Source organism: Alosa sapidissima, chromosome 5 (genome assembly GCF_018492685.1).
Source record: "Alosa sapidissima isolate fAloSap1 chromosome 5, fAloSap1.pri, whole genome shotgun sequence".
Taxonomy (NCBI): domain Eukaryota; kingdom Metazoa; phylum Chordata; class Actinopteri; order Clupeiformes; family Clupeidae; genus Alosa; species Alosa sapidissima.
Window position 1 is genome coordinate 5,924,312 of NC_055961.1, and position 17,500 is coordinate 5,941,811.

General features: G+C 46.6%; 1 protein-coding gene across 5 annotated transcripts in view; it reads right to left on the reverse strand.

Annotated features, from left to right (window-relative positions):
* The window catches only part of ryr1a (ryanodine receptor 1a (skeletal)), a 110,830-nt gene that overhangs the window by 53,213 nt on the left and 40,117 nt on the right, over positions 1–17,500 (reverse strand). For all 5 annotated transcript variants that reach the window (XM_042092435.1, XM_042092434.1, XM_042092433.1 and 2 more), the window contains exons 37-52: positions 11,681–12,211; positions 11,243–11,443; positions 10,904–11,015; positions 9,924–10,067; positions 9,277–9,550; positions 8,987–9,101; positions 7,164–7,296; positions 6,876–6,970; positions 4,540–4,675; positions 4,047–4,233; positions 3,787–3,901; positions 3,114–3,234; positions 2,799–2,968; positions 2,241–2,464; positions 1,604–1,694; positions 1,266–1,406 (exon numbers count right to left, since the gene is read on the reverse strand). In XM_042092435.1, coding sequence (XP_041948369.1) covers positions 1,266–1,406; positions 1,604–1,694; positions 2,241–2,464; positions 2,799–2,968; positions 3,114–3,234; positions 3,787–3,901; positions 4,047–4,233; positions 4,540–4,675; positions 6,876–6,970; positions 7,164–7,296; positions 8,987–9,101; positions 9,277–9,550; positions 9,924–10,067; positions 10,904–11,015; positions 11,243–11,443; positions 11,681–12,211 — 2,790 coding nt within the window. The remainder of the gene's footprint in view (positions 1–1,265; positions 1,407–1,603; positions 1,695–2,240; positions 2,465–2,798; positions 2,969–3,113; positions 3,235–3,786; positions 3,902–4,046; positions 4,234–4,539; positions 4,676–6,875; positions 6,971–7,163; positions 7,297–8,986; positions 9,102–9,276; positions 9,551–9,923; positions 10,068–10,903; positions 11,016–11,242; positions 11,444–11,680; positions 12,212–17,500) is intronic.

Below are 17,500 nucleotides of genomic sequence, written 5' to 3' on the forward strand. Positions count from 1 at the left end.
CAGTGTTGCCTTTCTACAGTATAAGAGAGGTCAATACAAGAGTTGTAATATTGTATATGAATAATACATAGTACTTGTTTTTTTCGCTCGCTTTATTATCATTTTAAAGGGACACCAGGCAAAGTTTTTGTGTTAATTAATCATCTTCGTAAGTCGGTATATGGTTAAATGACTCATTACAGGGCGATTACAGGAGATGAAGGCTCTCTCGCCCGCCCCTACTGCCTGTAGGAAGAATATGCCACTTGCAAGTTCGGTGTATCGTACCCGCCGACCTTCAGTCTCACAAAGTCTCAGACATCTCGAGAAGCAGGATCAGTTTACATCCTGCATCCCCAGAACAGAGGCAGGCTAACGAAATGCTAGCAATTGTTGCAAACATGTGTATAATGGCAGAGCCAGCGAAGAAGCAGCGAAAACCCTTGACGGAAGACGCAAAGAAAAGGAAAAGAGCTTCAGACCGAGCGAGGGCTCGCACACGTATCGACACGTACAGACTACAGACGCTAGGGGGAGCTTCGTAGAGAAAAAGCACTCAGGCTTGCCTGGTGTCCCTTTAAACATACATTTTATTAAAAAAATGTATGAGAATAAATGAGATGTCAAATAACATGGCTGTGCAGACTCATTTCCATAGTGTTGTAAATCACTTTAAGTCTCACTGACTGACTGGACTCTATCTGCCCCCCACAAAAGCACTGTGATATGTAAAGACCCAACGATCACAATAAGAAATGAGAGCCTTAGCAGGCCTCGCAGACAGCTACAGAGGGATGTGTGGATATGTGCTGTGTGTGAGACTGAGATAGCGTACCTTATGGCTAAGTGACTCGGAGATGACTGTGTGTGTGAGTGTGTGCGTGCGCGTGTGTGTGTGTGAGTGTGTGTGTCTGTGTGTGTGTGAGTGTGTGTGTGTGTCTGTGTGTGTGTGTGTGTGTGAGTGTGTGTGTGAGAGTGTGTGTGTGTGTGTGTGTGTGTGTGTGTGTGTGTGTGTGTGTGAGTGTGTGTGTGAGAGTGTGTGTGTGTGTGTGTGTGTGTGTGTGTGTGTGTGAGTGTGTGTGTGTGTGTGTGTGTGTGTGAGTGTGTGTTGTGAAGCTAGAGGGATGTGAGGGTGTGTGAGAGTGAGATATCGTACCTTCTGCACAAGCAACTCAAAGATTACTGTGTGTGTGTGTGTGTGTGTGTGTGTGTGTGTGTGTGTGTGTGTGTGTTTGCGTCAGGATACAGAGGGATGTGGGAGACTATGTGTGAGGGAATTATTGTACCTTATGTGCGAGCGACTCAAAGATGCCCCAGAAGAGTTTGCGGGTGAGGTGCAACTCCTCCTCTGATGCCAGCCCAAAGTTGGCCCAGCCGTTGGGCAAACAGTAGTACTTCCAGCAACGCTCGTAGTGATTGGTCAGCAGCTGTAAGCATGGCAAAAGACGATGTTATGAAAGGGTTATGCAAAGATTCTTTGGTGAACCATCTCTGGTTTATGTCACTTTGTTTGGTGACAAGCAGATTCAGATGGATAAGATTTTGTGATTTTATGATTTAATCTCGGCTGGCATATAGCAAGTCCCATTTCAGAGGTAATAAAGCAGGGTTTGGGCAGCGTTACCTTGAGGGGCATCTTGGCATACTCATTCAGAATGGGCACGTCGAACACCAGCCGTCTCAACAGGTGCTGCAGCATGGATGGACGGAGGTACCTTAGAACACACAACAACATGGGTTACCATGGTTATGATGCATTATTAGGGCATGGTGCAACCTGGGTTACCATGGTGATGATGCATTAGGGCATGGTGCAACCTGGGTTACCATGGTTATGATGCAATAGGGCATGGTGCAACCTGGGTTACCATGGCAATGAGGTTATAGGGTTCAATCTGGGGTCACACTTTACTTGGATATATGCCTACAAACTATCTACAGATGTTCAAACTATGAACAAACTATTTGTTGACACTGCTAAGTACAATGTATTGCTAAGGTCAAGATTAGGGGTTGGATTTGGTTGAGGTGATGTTGAGTAATTGTGCAACAGCAATTTTACATACTGAACTTGAATCTTAACAGATGGTCTCTAAGAGCTCTGTGGGCTGACTAGCCACATCAAGTGGAACCTGGGACACCTGGCACGACAGTACTACACTCAAACACAGGTCGATGTGGAAGCTGAGGTCACATCAGCATGGCTGGTGGTAACCATTCAGTAAAGCGTGTTCCCCTTCATGACCAGCAGGGGCACCCACTTGCAGAGGGACATGAGGCACTCCTCGATGACGTCCCGCTGGGCCTTGGTGAGAGAGCGTCCCCTAGAGAGGCGGTAGATGGTGTGCAGCATGGAGTCGATCATGATGGCGCGGTGGCCCGGGGTGCCGGCGAACAGCGGCGCACACTTGGTGATGAGGGGCAGCACGGCCGAGCACAGGTACCGGTTCAGGGCCAGAGCCATCTCAGTGGTGCTGAACGCCGCCTGGTGGGTGGAGGACCAAACAACAGCAAGCAAAATGAACAAGACAGATAGACACATTGAACTGTAAAGAAGTGTGTGTGTGTGTGTGCTTGTGTGAGTATACTGTATGTGTGTGTATGCTTTTGTGTATATGTGTGTGTGACGTGTGTGTGTGTGTGTGACATGTGTGCAAGTGCATGTGTGTTTGTGTGTGTGTGTGTGTGTGTGTGTGTGTGTGTGTGTGTGTGTGTGTGTGTGTGTGTGTGTTTTGCGTCAGGATACAGAGCGATGTGGGAGACTATGTGTGAGTGAAATATCGTGTGTGTGTGTGTGTGAGTGGCGCATGCGTTTTTACCGTGTCGAGTGAAGCGGCGGCCCTCATGTCCGGCAGGAAGCCGATCTCGAGCACGTGCAGCAGGAAGTCCTGGTTGTCGATGCCGTAGACACGGTCCAGGAACAGCACCATGGGCGCCTTGTGGTCAGGGACAAAACTGGCCGACATCTTGGGCTCGATGATGCAGTTGTCTGCAGGACAAGAACACACATGTGGGATCCCAAACAGCAGGCTGCCTGTTTGCCTGCCATTTAACAGGTGATATAGGTGTGTGTGTGTGTGTGTGTGTGTGTGTGTGTGTGTGTGTGTGTGTGTGTGTGTGTGTAAGAGTCTCACCCTTGCCAAAGGCGGGTATCTGTACGGACAGACTGATGACGCCTACCAGGTCCTCTAGGGGCACCAGAGAGCGGAGGATGGCGCGGATACGTAGAGCCTCTCCCTTGCCCGCCTGGATCAACTGTGGGCAGGAGAACATCACGGGGTAAACCACAGGGGCAATAGAACAGAGTACAGGGGCAATAGAACAGAGTACAGGGGCAAACCACAGGGGCAATAGAACAGAGTACAGGGGCAAACCACAGGGGCAATAGAACAGAGTACAGGGGTAAATCACAAGGTTAATAGAAATGCCTCCCACTCCCTTTCTCTCTCTCACTCCTTTGCCCTCTCTCTCCCTCCCTCACTACCTCTCTCCCACTCACCCCCCTCTCCACCACTCTCCCCCTCTCTCCCATCCATCCCTCCCTTTCTCTCTCTCTCTCTCTCTCCCATCCATCCCCCCTCTCTCTCTCTCTCTCTCTCTCCCTCTCTCCCTCCCTTTCTCTCTCTCTCTCTCTCTCTCTCTCTCTCTCTATCTCCCCATCCACTCCCCCCCCCCCCCCCTCTCTCTCTCCCTCTCTCCCTCTGTCCCTCTCTCCCTCTCTCTCTCTCTCTCTCTCTCTCTCTCTCTCTCTCTCTCTCTCTCTCTCTCTCTCTCTCTCTCTCTCTCTCTTCTCTCTCTCTCTCTTACGTGCATCTCCGGGGCGCAGCGTCCCAGCAGGTCGATGAGCGCTGAGTAGAAGGACATGACGGCGTTGCCCAGGTGGACACGGTTCTCCTCATGCTGCTCCTCACCGCCGCCATGACTGAACATGCAACCACATACAACATTCACTAAACATTCATAGAACTAACAGTAGAAAAGTAGTAATAATAACAATAATAACAATAATAATAATATCATGAGAAGAAAAAGAAGATAAACTTTTATAATAAGATCCAAATTCTTACATTTGGAAGCGTCTGTCTTTCTTGACAGAGGGTCCATCTCGGGCAGGGTCCTCGGAGATCTTGATGGCCTCTTCGATGGCGGCCAGAAGACCGTTACCCCCCTCCCCTCTCAGGGCGGGGCCAAAGCACTCGGGCCGACGAATCAGCAGACGCACAACAACATTAGCGTTCTCCTCCACACTCTCCCCTACAGGACATCCATACATATGAATGAAAACGTACATACACACACACACACACACACACACACACACACACACACACACACACACACACACACACACACACACACACAAATACACACACACACACACACACACACACACACACACACACACACACACACACACATACACCAAAGCTGCTAAAGCCTATTAATGTAGATCCCTGGTGTGGATGTTGTCAATCATATTATCTAGAACGGTCCTTATTTGGGGTTATTAATATAATTATCATTCTCGGTGTGAACGGCCCTTAAGCGGCTGAGATGTACCGTTGACAAACACAGCGAAGCGCAGGAAGTCCAGGTACTTCTCTCCTCCACAGGGGTTCCAGCCGATGTCTGGGTAGCCTTTGGCCAGCAGCATGGGACAGCTCTGCAGCCCACAGCCAGCCAGGTACTTCACCACCTGTGGAGAGAGGGAGAGAGAGGGAGGGAGGGAGAGGAGGAGAGAGAGAGGAGGAGGGAGAGGGAGAAGGAGGGAGGGTGAGAGGGAGATGGAGGGGATGAGAGAGAGGGATAGAGAGAGAAAGAGATTGGTAGAGAGAGGGAGAGGTGGCACAGTCAGCAACACTCTATACAGCATAACACCCTATTAAACACTACTTTAAATAGCACACATGCAACGAGAGGAGGCAGAGAGGAGGGCCTGCACACTCAACTCTATACTGCATAACATGCCCTATTAACCATCCCTGCAGTGAGAGCACACTCAACTCTATACTGCATAACATGCCCCATTAACCATCCCTGCAGTGAGAGCACACTCAACTCTATACTGCATAACATGCCCTATTAACCATGACTACATCCCTGCAGTGAGAGCAAACTCAACTCTATACTGCATAACATGCCCTATTAAACACCACATTAAATGCTATATCTTGAATGCTTGAATTTCCCCTTGGGGATCAATAAACTATCTATCTACCAGTATCTATTTATCTTTCTAAAACTGATAGTTCCGGTCCTTGATTGTGATTGGCTGAATCATGTTCGATGCCATTGTAAAATCCAGCACAAACATACTGTACACCTTGACCGCATTCCGTTCTGTATTACTGCGCTACCACAACTTGATACAAAAGTTAAAGTAGCTGCGTCTCGATGTTGCTTGGCAACCATTCAGATAGAGGAAATATATTTCTTGGCGGAAGAATGATTATCTAGCAATAACTTGTTATATTTCTAGTTGCTGTACCTTTACTTTATGAAACTTTGCCAGGTATTTATAGTAACAGTTTTAGAAAAGCAATAAGCCACTCAAGGCCGTAGGTTACGCTGATTCTACAACAGCTAAGGGGGGTTTTAGGCACTCCGCTAGCTGTTATAGAATCAGCGTAACCTACGGCCTCTCTCCTTATCTCTCTCTCCATATTAACTTAAAGTAACTTAAATCGGATACCTTACAAAATTAAAAAACATGTTAACTAACACACATTTTTAGCACCAAAACCCCACCTTTTCTGTTTCATAGTCTGCTGAATCTGATGAGCTACAACTCTACCAGTCCAGTAGGGCAGGGGAACCTCACAGGAGTCAGAATCAGTAGGACAGTACAAGGGCGTGGGTTTGGCAGAGCCGGACAGTAACGGAGTACATTTACTTGAGTACAGTACTTGAGTACAATTTTGAGGGATCTGTACTTTACTCGAGTATCATTTTTGGGGAGTACTCATGACTTTACTCAAGTACATTTGAGAGGCAAATATTATACTCTTTACTCCACTATATTTCTATCCATAGCCGTGAGTACCCGTTACTACTTCTAAAAAAAAAGGAAAAAAGAAAAATCTCAGAAACCCTCAATTTGTTGTTTCCCTCTCAAACATGATTGGATTGTGCAAGCGCCACTGATTGGGACAGCCTATTAGCAATCACCTTCAGCTTTCCGCCAAAGTCAACTCCATGGTCAGATTTAGATAAGAGACGAAACCATGGACGAAACAATGGATGAAGACGCAGCAGGTCCATCCCGGGAATGTGTCTAATCTGTGGCCCCACCTCGCAAGACTATTTCAATTTTCTGAAAAAGTTAATGATAGTTTTTGCTTGAAGTGTTTCAATTACAAAATAGTATTTTGTATTTGAAATACGTATTTTAAATACATGTATTAGAAATACTGCCCATCGCTGGCAACATGGTAAAAAGATGAAAATGACTTGATTTTACTTCCAATTCATTTTACATTCTCCATGGTATTAACATTAACATTTTTCATAACTCCATGTAGGACGTTTCTGTACATAAATGTAAGCACTGTGGCAGTAGTAATGCAATATTTAGAAAATGTAGGCTACTCTTGTACTCTTGACACTCAAGCACTTTTAAAAACAAGTACTTCAGTACTTTTACTTAAGTAGACATCTGACTGTTGTACTTTTACTTGTAGCTTAGGTCATGTTTCATGTTTAGATAGCGGGGGCCCAGCAAAGCTGTCTGATCATCTTAGATCATGTTTCATGTTTAGATAGCGGGGGCCCAGCAAAGCTGTCTGATCATCTTAGATCATGTTTCATGTTTAGATAAGGAGAGCTGAGAATAGATGTCTGACATGCTTCATGTTTAAACAGTTTAAACTAGTCAGACTATGGTATTATGGTCTGACCATCTCCAGGTCCTGCTCCTGCAGGGCCAATGCCAGCTCGTTGTTGTCGATGCAGGAGGAGGCCGCCACGTCTAGAGGAGTAGACCCACGCACACCTGGAACGGCAACCACACAGACAGACACTTTAAAAAGCCACCAACCCTTCCTCTGTAACCAACACGCTTTTAGTGGTAGCGACTGAAAATATGTGTCTCGATCCATCTTATCCGCCATCATATACTCTAGAAAGCGTATTCTGGAGAGTCTGCAGTTTCGTGAAAGCATGCAGCTGAAGAGGTGTCCACCCACCCAGGCCGATGCCGCTGTTCTGCAGCAGGTAGCTGAGGTGGTCGAACATGGAGCGCTGGTTCTGACGGCTGATCCGACAGAAGTAGCACAGGAAGCGACAGCAGTTCGTCACCATGCGAGGAAAACGGATCTCCTGCAAATGGACACAAACACCATCACCACCGGAACACAACAATACACTGCAATAATGGAAAATCCTGTGCAGACCTCTAGTGGACAGCTTAATGGGATCATGAATACTACTGTCCCTTGCTAACACATGCTAACAGGAGAATACTTTCCCTCTCCAACATAACTAGCACTTAATGAGGAACACTGTCCCACTCTAGCATACCTAGCACTTAATGAGGAACACTGCCCCACTCTAGCATACCTAGCACCAGCATAACTAGCACTTAATGAGGAACACTGTCCCACTCTAGCATACCTAGCACATAATGAGGAACACTGTCCCACTCTAGCATACCTAGCACTTAATGAGGAACACTGCCCCACTCTAGCATACCTAGCACATAATGAGGAACACTGTCCCACTCTAGCATACCTAGCACTTAATGAGGAACACTGTCCCACTCTAGCATACCTAGCACTTAATGAGGAACACTGCCCCACTCTAGCATAACTAGCACTTAATGAGGAACACTGCCCCACTCTAGCATACCTAGCACTTAATGAGGAACACTGCCCCACTCTAGCATACCTAGCACATAATGAGGAACACTGTCCCACTCTAGCATACCTAGCACCAGCATAACTAGCACTTAATGAGGAACACTGCCCCACTCTAGCATACCTAGCACCAGCATAACTAGCACTTAATAAGGAACACTGTCCCACTCTAGCATACCTAGCACATAATGAGGAACACTGTCCCACTCTAGCATACCTAGCACTTAATGAGGAACACTGTCCCACTCTAGCATACCTAGCACCAGCATAACTAGCACTTAATGAGGAACACTGTCCCACTCTAGCATACCTAGCACATAATGAGGAACACTGTCCCACTCTAGCATACCTAGCACTTAATGAGGAACACTGTCCCACTCTAGCATACCTAGCACCAGCATAACTAGCACTTAATGAGGAACACTGCCCCACTCTAGCATACCTAGCACTTAATGAGGAACACTGCCCCACTCTAGCATACCTAGCACCAGCATAACTACCACTTAATGAGGAACCCTGCCCCACTCTAGCATACCTAGCACCAGCATACCTAGCACTTAATGAGGAACACTGCCCCACTCTAGCATACCTAGCACCAGCATAACTAGCACTTAATGAGGAACACTGCCCCACTCTAGCATACCTAGCACTTAATGAGGAACACTGCCCCACTCTAGCATACCTAGCACCAGCATAACTAGCACATAATGAGGAACACTGTCCCACTCTAGCATACCTAGCACTTAATGAGGAACACTGCCCCACTCTAGCATACCTAGCACCAGCATAACTAGCACTTAATGAGGAACACTGCCCCACTCTAGCATACCTAGCACTTAATGAGGAACACTGCCCCACTCTAGCATACCTAGCACCAGCATAACTAGCACATAATGAGGAACACTGCCCCACTCTAGCATACCTAGCACCAGCATAACTAGCACTTAATGAGGAACACTGTTCCACTCTAACATACTTAGCACATAATGAGGAACACTGTCCCACTCTAGCATACCTAGCACTTAATGAGGAACACTGCTCCACTCTAGCATAACTAGCACTTAATGAGGAACCCTGTCCCTCGCTAGCTTAAATAGCACATCATGTCAGCATTGTCTGCTCTGATTAGCCAAATGAGGGAGTGTGTGCTCTACCTTGGAGTCCCCTCCTCCTAGCACGTTGACCATGACCTCCATGACGGTCTCGTGCATGCCCAGCGCTCTCATCAGGTTGGGGTGCTGATAGAACACCTTATTGCTCATGATGTTCCTGCAGAGAGAGAGAGAGGAGTTACACGTCACACCTGGTCCTCTGCCGGGAACCCAATCCATGAGCTACCAGCACCCCACTGCCTGCCTACTGGACCCTTCTGGACCCCTGCCAATGCCAACCCGATGCTCTGTTTCTCCCCGCTAATGCACCTGTCTTCCCGCATAGTACTGACCCAATGCTCTGGATCATAAGCCGCTCCTCCTCCGGGCCCATCTGGACGATGAGCAGCGAGCGGATCTGGCTGAGGCACTCCAGAAGGTCCATGGTGTCCTGCACAGACACCACGTTGATGGTGTAGGCCTTGGGCACGGCCCGGATCAGCTCGCCCAGGGCATCATACTGCCGGTGCAGCAGGCTGAACATGAGGCGCACCAGCTCTGGGTTCTGGATGAACGACTCCTGGGCCCAGTGGATCATGGTGTGGGAGATGAGCGCCTGAAGGGTCTCTGCAAGGGAAACACAGAGCACAGGCAACAGCTAGCATGCTAATCATTCCCTTAAAAGTTAGCAGAAATCAGCTAGCATGCTAATCATTCCCTTAAAAGTTAGCAGAAATCAGCTAACACACTATTCGTTTCTTTAAAGGTTAGCTCCTTAAGGTCCCCTATGAGGGGTCATAAAAATAAAAAAAAAAAACAATAAAAAGGGGTCAATAAAAAACAACAACAGAATATTAACTGTTAAAAGTTCAAATTGATTTTGAAAAGTTGTGGGCACTTTCCGTCACATGAATGAGAATAACTTTAAATCTTTGAGAATACAATTTAAATCTTTCCGTTATGTCAATCTGAGTGGGTGTTATTAGTCGCGGGCACTAACGGGGTTTGGCCTCCTCCTCGAGCTCCGGTTCCATCTCCTCCTTCTTTTTGCGGAGACTCTTGACCTTCTCCAGCATGCGCACCAGCCTCCCCCTCAGGGAGTTATCCACCTCCTCCTCCACCTCCTCCTCCTCTATGTGCACTCCTGCAGGGGAGACACGGCAGAGGAGTTAGGAAAAGAGTCAGGAAAACAGTGTGTGTGTGTGTGTGTGTGTGTGTGTCTGTGTGTGTGTGTGTGTGTGTGTGTGTGTGTGTGTGTGTGTGTGTGTGTGTGTGTGTGTGTGTGTGTGACATGCACTCCTAAGGGGAAGAGAGAGAGAGGGAGAGGCAGGAAAAGAGTGTGTGTGAGACAGACGTGGACTACTGAGGGGAAGAGAGAGGGAGACATAGAAATACAGTCAGGAAAACTATGAGAGGAATACAGAGCTGGAGAAACATGGAAAACTATGAGAGGGAATACAGAGCTGGAGAAACATGGAAAACTATGAGAGGAATACAGAGCTGGAGAAACATGGAAAACTATGAGAGGAATACAGGCTGGAGAAACATGAGAGGAATATTGATCTGAAGACACATGAAAAAGGGTCAAAGGTCAAATTATTCAATTTATCATTTGTTCTATGAAGAGGTTTTGCTTTCAAATCCATTAAATTGGTAGATAAACTATTTCAAATTAAAGAAACCGAGCGCCGAGCAAATGTTTTTCAAAACTGGAGACACACTATTAACTTGTGGGAAAATTCTCCTATATCAGATGCCGTAATAATTGTTCATGTTCTCACACGTCACTGTCCTGCTGTAATTCATCTTGTGGCTGATTTGGTTCTAATGGTGGCTGGCATTGTTATGCCGATCTCTCATAGCGACACAGAGAGGAGAAGAAGAGTGTGTGAAAAGTGTGTGTGCGTGTGTGTGTGTGTGTGTGTGTGTGTGTGTGTGTGTGTGTGTGTGTGTGTGTGTGTGAAAGAAGAGTAAACAGACCGCAGTGAGCCAGCAGGTCGTTGTGGAAATTCATCAGGTCATGGCGGACCTCCTCCGGAACCGGACAGTCCTCCTCCTCTGGACAGTTCTTGAAGTTCATCAGCATGTTAACCTGGGGGAAGTAACACACACACACACACACACACACACACACACACACACACACACACACACACACACACACACACACACACTCAAGGCTATGATATGATAATGTGACAATATACACAAATGACAAAAGATACAGCACTTGATTTGAAACTCACATTGTGTGCGATCTCTGTAGTGTGTGTGTGTGTGTGTGTGTGTGTGTGTGTGTGTGTGTGTGTGTGTGTGTACCTGTTCTTGCGGAGGTGAGCGGAACTCGCGGGTCTTCCTGGCGGTCTCGGCGGCGCTCATGGTGAAGGCCTGCATGAGCTCGTTGTAGCGCATTCTCTGATTGCCCTGCACCTGACTCACAAACTGGTCAGAGAAGGCAATGATGCACTCCACGCGATGCCTCAGCTCACAGTCACAGAAGTACTGCAGCAGGGTGCACATCTGAGACACACACACAACCACACACACACACAGGGGGAGGGAGAGGAGATAGGAATGAATCATATAAAAAAACCTGTAGTAGTGTGTGTGTGTGTGTGTCTCAGATGTGCACCCTGCTGTGCACATCTGCTGTGTGAGTGTGTGTGTACAGTATGTACCTGTAGTTTGACTATGGGATCTTTAGTGTGTGTGTGTGTGTGTGTATGTGTGTGTGTGTGTGTGTGTGTGTGTGTGTACCTGTAGTTTGACAGACTCTGGGAGCTTCATGTGCAGCAGACCTTCATGCACTCCGTCCTCCTCTTTAGTCTCCGCCTCCGCTGACCCCGCCTCTTTCCCAGACCCCGCCCCTTTTTCCAAGTCCGTCTTCTCCTCCAGCCCCTCATCTCCCTCCTCCTCCGCAGGCTCCTCCTCCACATCTAACTCCTCCTCTTCCTCCTCCTCCAACTCCTCCTCTTCCTCTCCCACCCCTTCGTCCAGCGCCTCCTCTTGCTCCTTCTGCTCAGGACCCGCCTCCTTGAGGGCAGCCCCTTCTGGCCCCGCCTCCTCGGTGTGAGACTCCGCCTCCTCACCGAAGACGTTGGGCTCGATCATCTTGAGGATGTGCTTGACGTCCTCGTCCTCGAACACCCCCATGATGAGCAGCGTGCTGATGAGCTTGAGGATGGGCACGAAGTGGAACTCTACGCTGCCCCCTACTGGGTCACGCATGGCCTGCACGCCGTCCTGCACCGCCTCCGTCAGCATGGTCAACGCCTTATCCTTCAGGATCTACAGAGAGATGGGGGAGAGGAGAGAGACCAGTCAGTGTGTGTGTGTGTGTGTGTGTGTGTGTGTGTGTATCCTTTGTGTGTATCCTGTGTGTAGCGATATGACAGGACAAAGTGTGTACAGGTGTGTGCGTGTGTGTGTGTGTGTGTATGTGTGTGTGTGTGTGTGTGTGTGTGTGTGTGTGTGTGTTTGTGTGTATCCTTTGTGTGTATCCTGTGTGTAGCGATATGACAGGACTAAGCGTGTACAGGTGTGTGTGTGTGTGTGTGCGCGTGTGTGTGTGTGTGTATCTAACCTGCAGCGGTATAACAGGACTAAGCGTGTACAGGTGTGTGTGTGTGTGTGTGTGTGTGTGTGTGTATCTAACCTGCAGCGGTATAACAGGACTAAGCGTGTACAGGTGTGTGTGTGTGTGTGTGTGTGTGTGTGTGTGTGTGTGTGTGTGTGTGTGTGTGTGTGTGTGTGTGTGTATCTAACCTGCAGCGGTATAACAGGACTAAGCGTGTACAGGTGTGTGTGTGTGTGTGTGTATCTAACCTGCCATGTCCACCAGGCATTTCCGGTTCCGGTCGGCGTGCTCCGTATGTAACTACCTAAACTTCCAAACTTATCTATCTTAAATCTCCTTGTTACCATCTACTTTCTACGGATTTACTGGCTACCGATTATATCTCATGAACAAACTCTTGCATAAACTGTTGTTGCTCGAGGCTTTGGATTATCGGACTCTATAACCTTGATCGTCAAACTTTTCTGTCAAACGTTAACGTTAAACGTGGGCTGCAAATAATACCGGGCCAAGGAAACGCTATCTGGAAGAAGAAAGCATCACATTCCTTCTAACGTCTCTCAAAACTAGTGACTCAATATAAAAGTGAGATCTTCTCAGATTACTTACCCGCTACTTGTGTTCGAGTTATCAAGGAACTGCACGATATCGCTGTTGCTAGTCAACTAGCAAACAAACGTTTAAAAAACAGTTGACACCGGCGAGCCCTCGCCGCGACACGATGCCTCCCCTCAGCTGTGCACCAGGCTGCGACTCATGCGTCCTTCTCAGCGGAAAGATAGTGGAACTCGAAGCCAGAATAGCGACCCTCCATCAGATTGAGAAGGATGAACAGTTCCTCGACACCATTCTCTCCGTAAGTAACGTTACCTCTCTTACACACACAAATGCCAGATGCCCTGATTTCACTCTGTCCTCCAATACTTTAACCATGCCATGCACTAATGCAACTTCTGTCCCTGTTGCCTCTCCCCGGCCTCTGCTGAGAACCAAGCCTGCTCTGCTGGCCAGCTCCACTCCACACCAGCCTGAGCCATGGCGTAGAAGCAAGCATCACAAGCACGGCAGACGGTCCGGACGGCACCCAGGCCCAGCCCAACCTATACGACTGGAAAATCGCTATGCCATTCTGACCGAGGATGAGGAGCCCCTCCAGCCCCGAGACAACCATCCTGGTCCCTCCTCAAAGTCGGCGCCCCCCCGACCCCCTCCTCCCCGGACCTCATCAACCTCCACCCTGGTCATCGGCAGTTCCATGGTTAGAGACCTCTGCATTCCCCCATCATGTAGCGGTCCCTCCAAGGTCTACTGCTTCCCTGGTGCCAAGGTCCTTGACATCCAGCAGAAACTCCCAAGCATCCTGGCCCGCCACACCAAGGTCAACAACATCATCGTACACGTGGGCACGAACGACATCAGAGATAAGCAGTCAGTAGCACTGCAGGAAAACTACAAAACTCTCATCACCACTCTGATGGGCACAGAAAAACGCTTTGTCATCTCTGGGCCTCTCCCTACCTACAGAAAAGGTGCTGAGAGATGGTCCAGACTGTTCGATCTCCACACCTGGCTCAAACGCTACTGCGCTTCCCTAAGCATCCCCTATGTCAACAACTGGGGCTTGTTCTGGGAGAGGCCCAGTATGCTGAAGCGTGATGGTCTCCACCCAAACCAACATGGAGCCAGGCTACTCTCTGACAACATAGCGTCCACACTGAGACATTGACATTCTGTAGAAAATATTACAGATTCACGCCCCCCAGGTATTGATTCGAATGGCATTATACATGTGGATGAGTCTGAGAATGTTTTCTGCAGGGTAACATACAATACTACTACCATAGATCAAGCTGTGTCATGCAATAGCATGACTTATGCTTATAGTTCTATTCCAACGTTGATTTCTACCCAACGTATAGTAAAAAGAAAAGACAAATTTAAAACTAGAAACCTAACAAATATTCTTTCCATACCTCAGCATATTCCTCAAAAGCCAGAGGCATTTTCAGCTAACATGGGTTTACTAAATATAGGTGCACTTACTACCAAAACCTTTGCAATCAATGATTTTATTAGTGAAAAAAAATTGGATTTTCTGTTTCTTGTTGAAACCTGGCTGACTTCAGACAGCGAAGCTGTTCTTGTTGAGACTTGTCCCCCAAATTATAATTTCTTCCACTCAATTAGACAAGGCAAACGAGGTGGTGGAATTGCCTCCATTCTCTCAAACAAATATAGTTGCACACGAGTCAACTTTGGCGAATTCGCTTCCTTTGAGTATATTGCCCTCACTCTGAAGGCTGACCCAGCTGTACTTCTATTAACCTTATACCGCCCTCCTAAACTATGGACTGGCTTTCTCGACCAGTTTTCTGAACTTATGTCGCTCATCATCACGAGCTATGATCGGATAATTGTAAATGGCGACTTCAATATTCATGTCAATAAGACAACTGATGCTAAAGCCAGTAAGTTCCTTAATGTGTTGGACAATTTAGAGCTAAAGCAGCATGTTACAGGACCCACCCACAACCTTGGCAACACCCTCGATCTAGTCATTTCCAGAGGGATAGAAGTCACAGACTTATCAGTAAACGATATAAATATGTCTGATCATCATTGTGTATCTTTTAATATTGTACTACATACTCCAAAAATTCATCCCGAAATTGCAATCAAATCGCGACTCTTGGACATTAGAGCAGAACAGCAGTTCATAGCTCTTATAGACTCCATAAATTTAGATATTTTACATCATCCCATTGATCAAATGGTAGAGGCTCTCAATCGTGAAATAGGCGCTCTGCTTGACAGAGTGGCACCCTTAAAGACTAAAAAAAGGCCCTGTAGCAAACTGACACCTTGGATGAACGAAAATATCCATGATCTAAAAAGATCATGTAGGAAAGCTGAGAGAACATGGAGAAAAACTAAGTTACAGGTTCACCGTGCCATTCTAAAAGAAAAAATTGCAAATTATAATAGAGCTATTCGGAATGAGAGGAGGAACCACTTCTCTAAGGTAATTGCTGAAAACAGTGGAAACTCTAGGGTGTTGTTCTCTACCATTGATAGGCTATTGCATCAAACACCTTTTGATACACTCAGTCAGGCATCCTCTCTAAGATGCGAAGAATTTGCAGACTTCTTCAAAAACAAAGTCATTTCTATAAGGGAGGCTATTGGTAACACAAGTAATATGTTTGATAGTACACCCAAAAACAGCCCCCCAAAATTAAGGTCCTTTAGCACTATTACTCAATCTGAGCTTGGTAAAATTATAACTCAAACCGGCTCCTCAACATGTGTTTTAGATCCAATCCCTACTACATTCCTCAAAAAAGTATATGATGGCTTAGCTCCCTTTTTTCTCAAGGTAATAAATACCTCATTAGAAACAGGTATATTTCCAACTGCTTTTAAAACCGCTGTTGTGAAACCTTTACTTAAAAAGTCAAATCTTGACCATACCAATCTGAGCAACTACAGGCCTATATCAAATCTATCGTTTTTGAGCAAAGTACTTGAAAAAGTTGTTTGTAATCAGTTAAATACCTTCCTCAACGAAAACAGTATCCTTGAAAAATTCCAATCAGGTTTTAGATCAAATCACAGCACAGAAACGGCTCTAGTAAAAATAGTCAATGATCTCAGACTAGCTACCGACTCAAACAAAGTCTCAATCCTTATTCTTCTGGATTTGAGTGCGGCATTTGACACCATTGATCATAGCATCCTAATTCACCGCCTTGCGAAGTGGGTGGGTCTCTCTGATAATGCTCTAAACTGGTTTCAAACCTACATTACTGGCAGAGATTTTTATATCAGTCTAGGAGATCATGTATCTGAAAAACATGACTTGCCTTTTGGTGTGGCCCAGGGGAGCTGCCTTGGTCCCCTGCTATTTTCTCTATATATGCTTCCATTGGGAAACGTCATAAGTCAACATAATGTAAACTTCCACAGCTACGCAGATGATACCCAATTGTATCTTTCTGTTGAGCCAACTAACCCAGATGGCCTTTGCTCCCTCACTGCATGCCTAACCTCCATTAATCAGTGGATGAGCAAAAACTTTTTGAAACTAAATGATGACAAAACAGAGGTACTTCTGGTTGGACCAAAACTAAAGCGAGATATTATTCTTAGTAATCTGGGGAACTTGGCACACCAGGTCAAACCAAAAGTAACAAGCCTCGGTGTCATCTTAGATGCAGAGTTAAGTTTTAAGCCCCATATCAGTAAAGTTACTCAGACAGCCTATTTCCACTTGAGAAACATTGCCAAAGTGCGGCCCTTTTTAACTCAACAAGATGCAGAAAAACTAATTCACGCCTTTATCACTAGCAGGTTAGACTACTGCAATGCACTTTTCACTGGTCTTCCCAAAAAACATCTAAAGAAATTGGCACTCATACAGAACTCTGCGGCTAGACTTTTAACTAAGACTAAGAAGAGAGAACACATCACCCCTGTGTTGGCTGAACTGCACTGGCTCCCTATTTCCTATAGAATTGATTTTAAGGTTATGTTAATTACTTACAAAGCTCTGAATGGCATAGCACCTTCATATATCTCTGAGCTTTTAATATCTTATCAACCACAAAGGAAACTTAGATCATCCAATTCTAATCTTTTAATCGTACCCAAAGTGCTCCACAAACAAAGTGGAGAAGCTGCGTTTATCCATTATGCCCCCAAACTATGGAACACCCTGCCTCTGTACATCAAGCAGGCGAGTTCAGTAAATATTTTTAAAAAAGATCTGAAAACATACCTGTACAGGAAAGCTTTTAGTTAACTCATCTTATCCTGTAGACTACATTTTCAGATTATTCTACATCTGCTACTATTGGAGGGCGCAGCCAGCCAGAAGCAGATGGGCTCCCCCTATTAGGTCAGGTTCTGCTCAAGGTTTCTTCCTGGAATATGGGAGTTTTTCCTTGCCACAGTTGCCATATGGCGTGCTTGTGGGGGGTAAGAGGGTTAAGGCTGCCAGT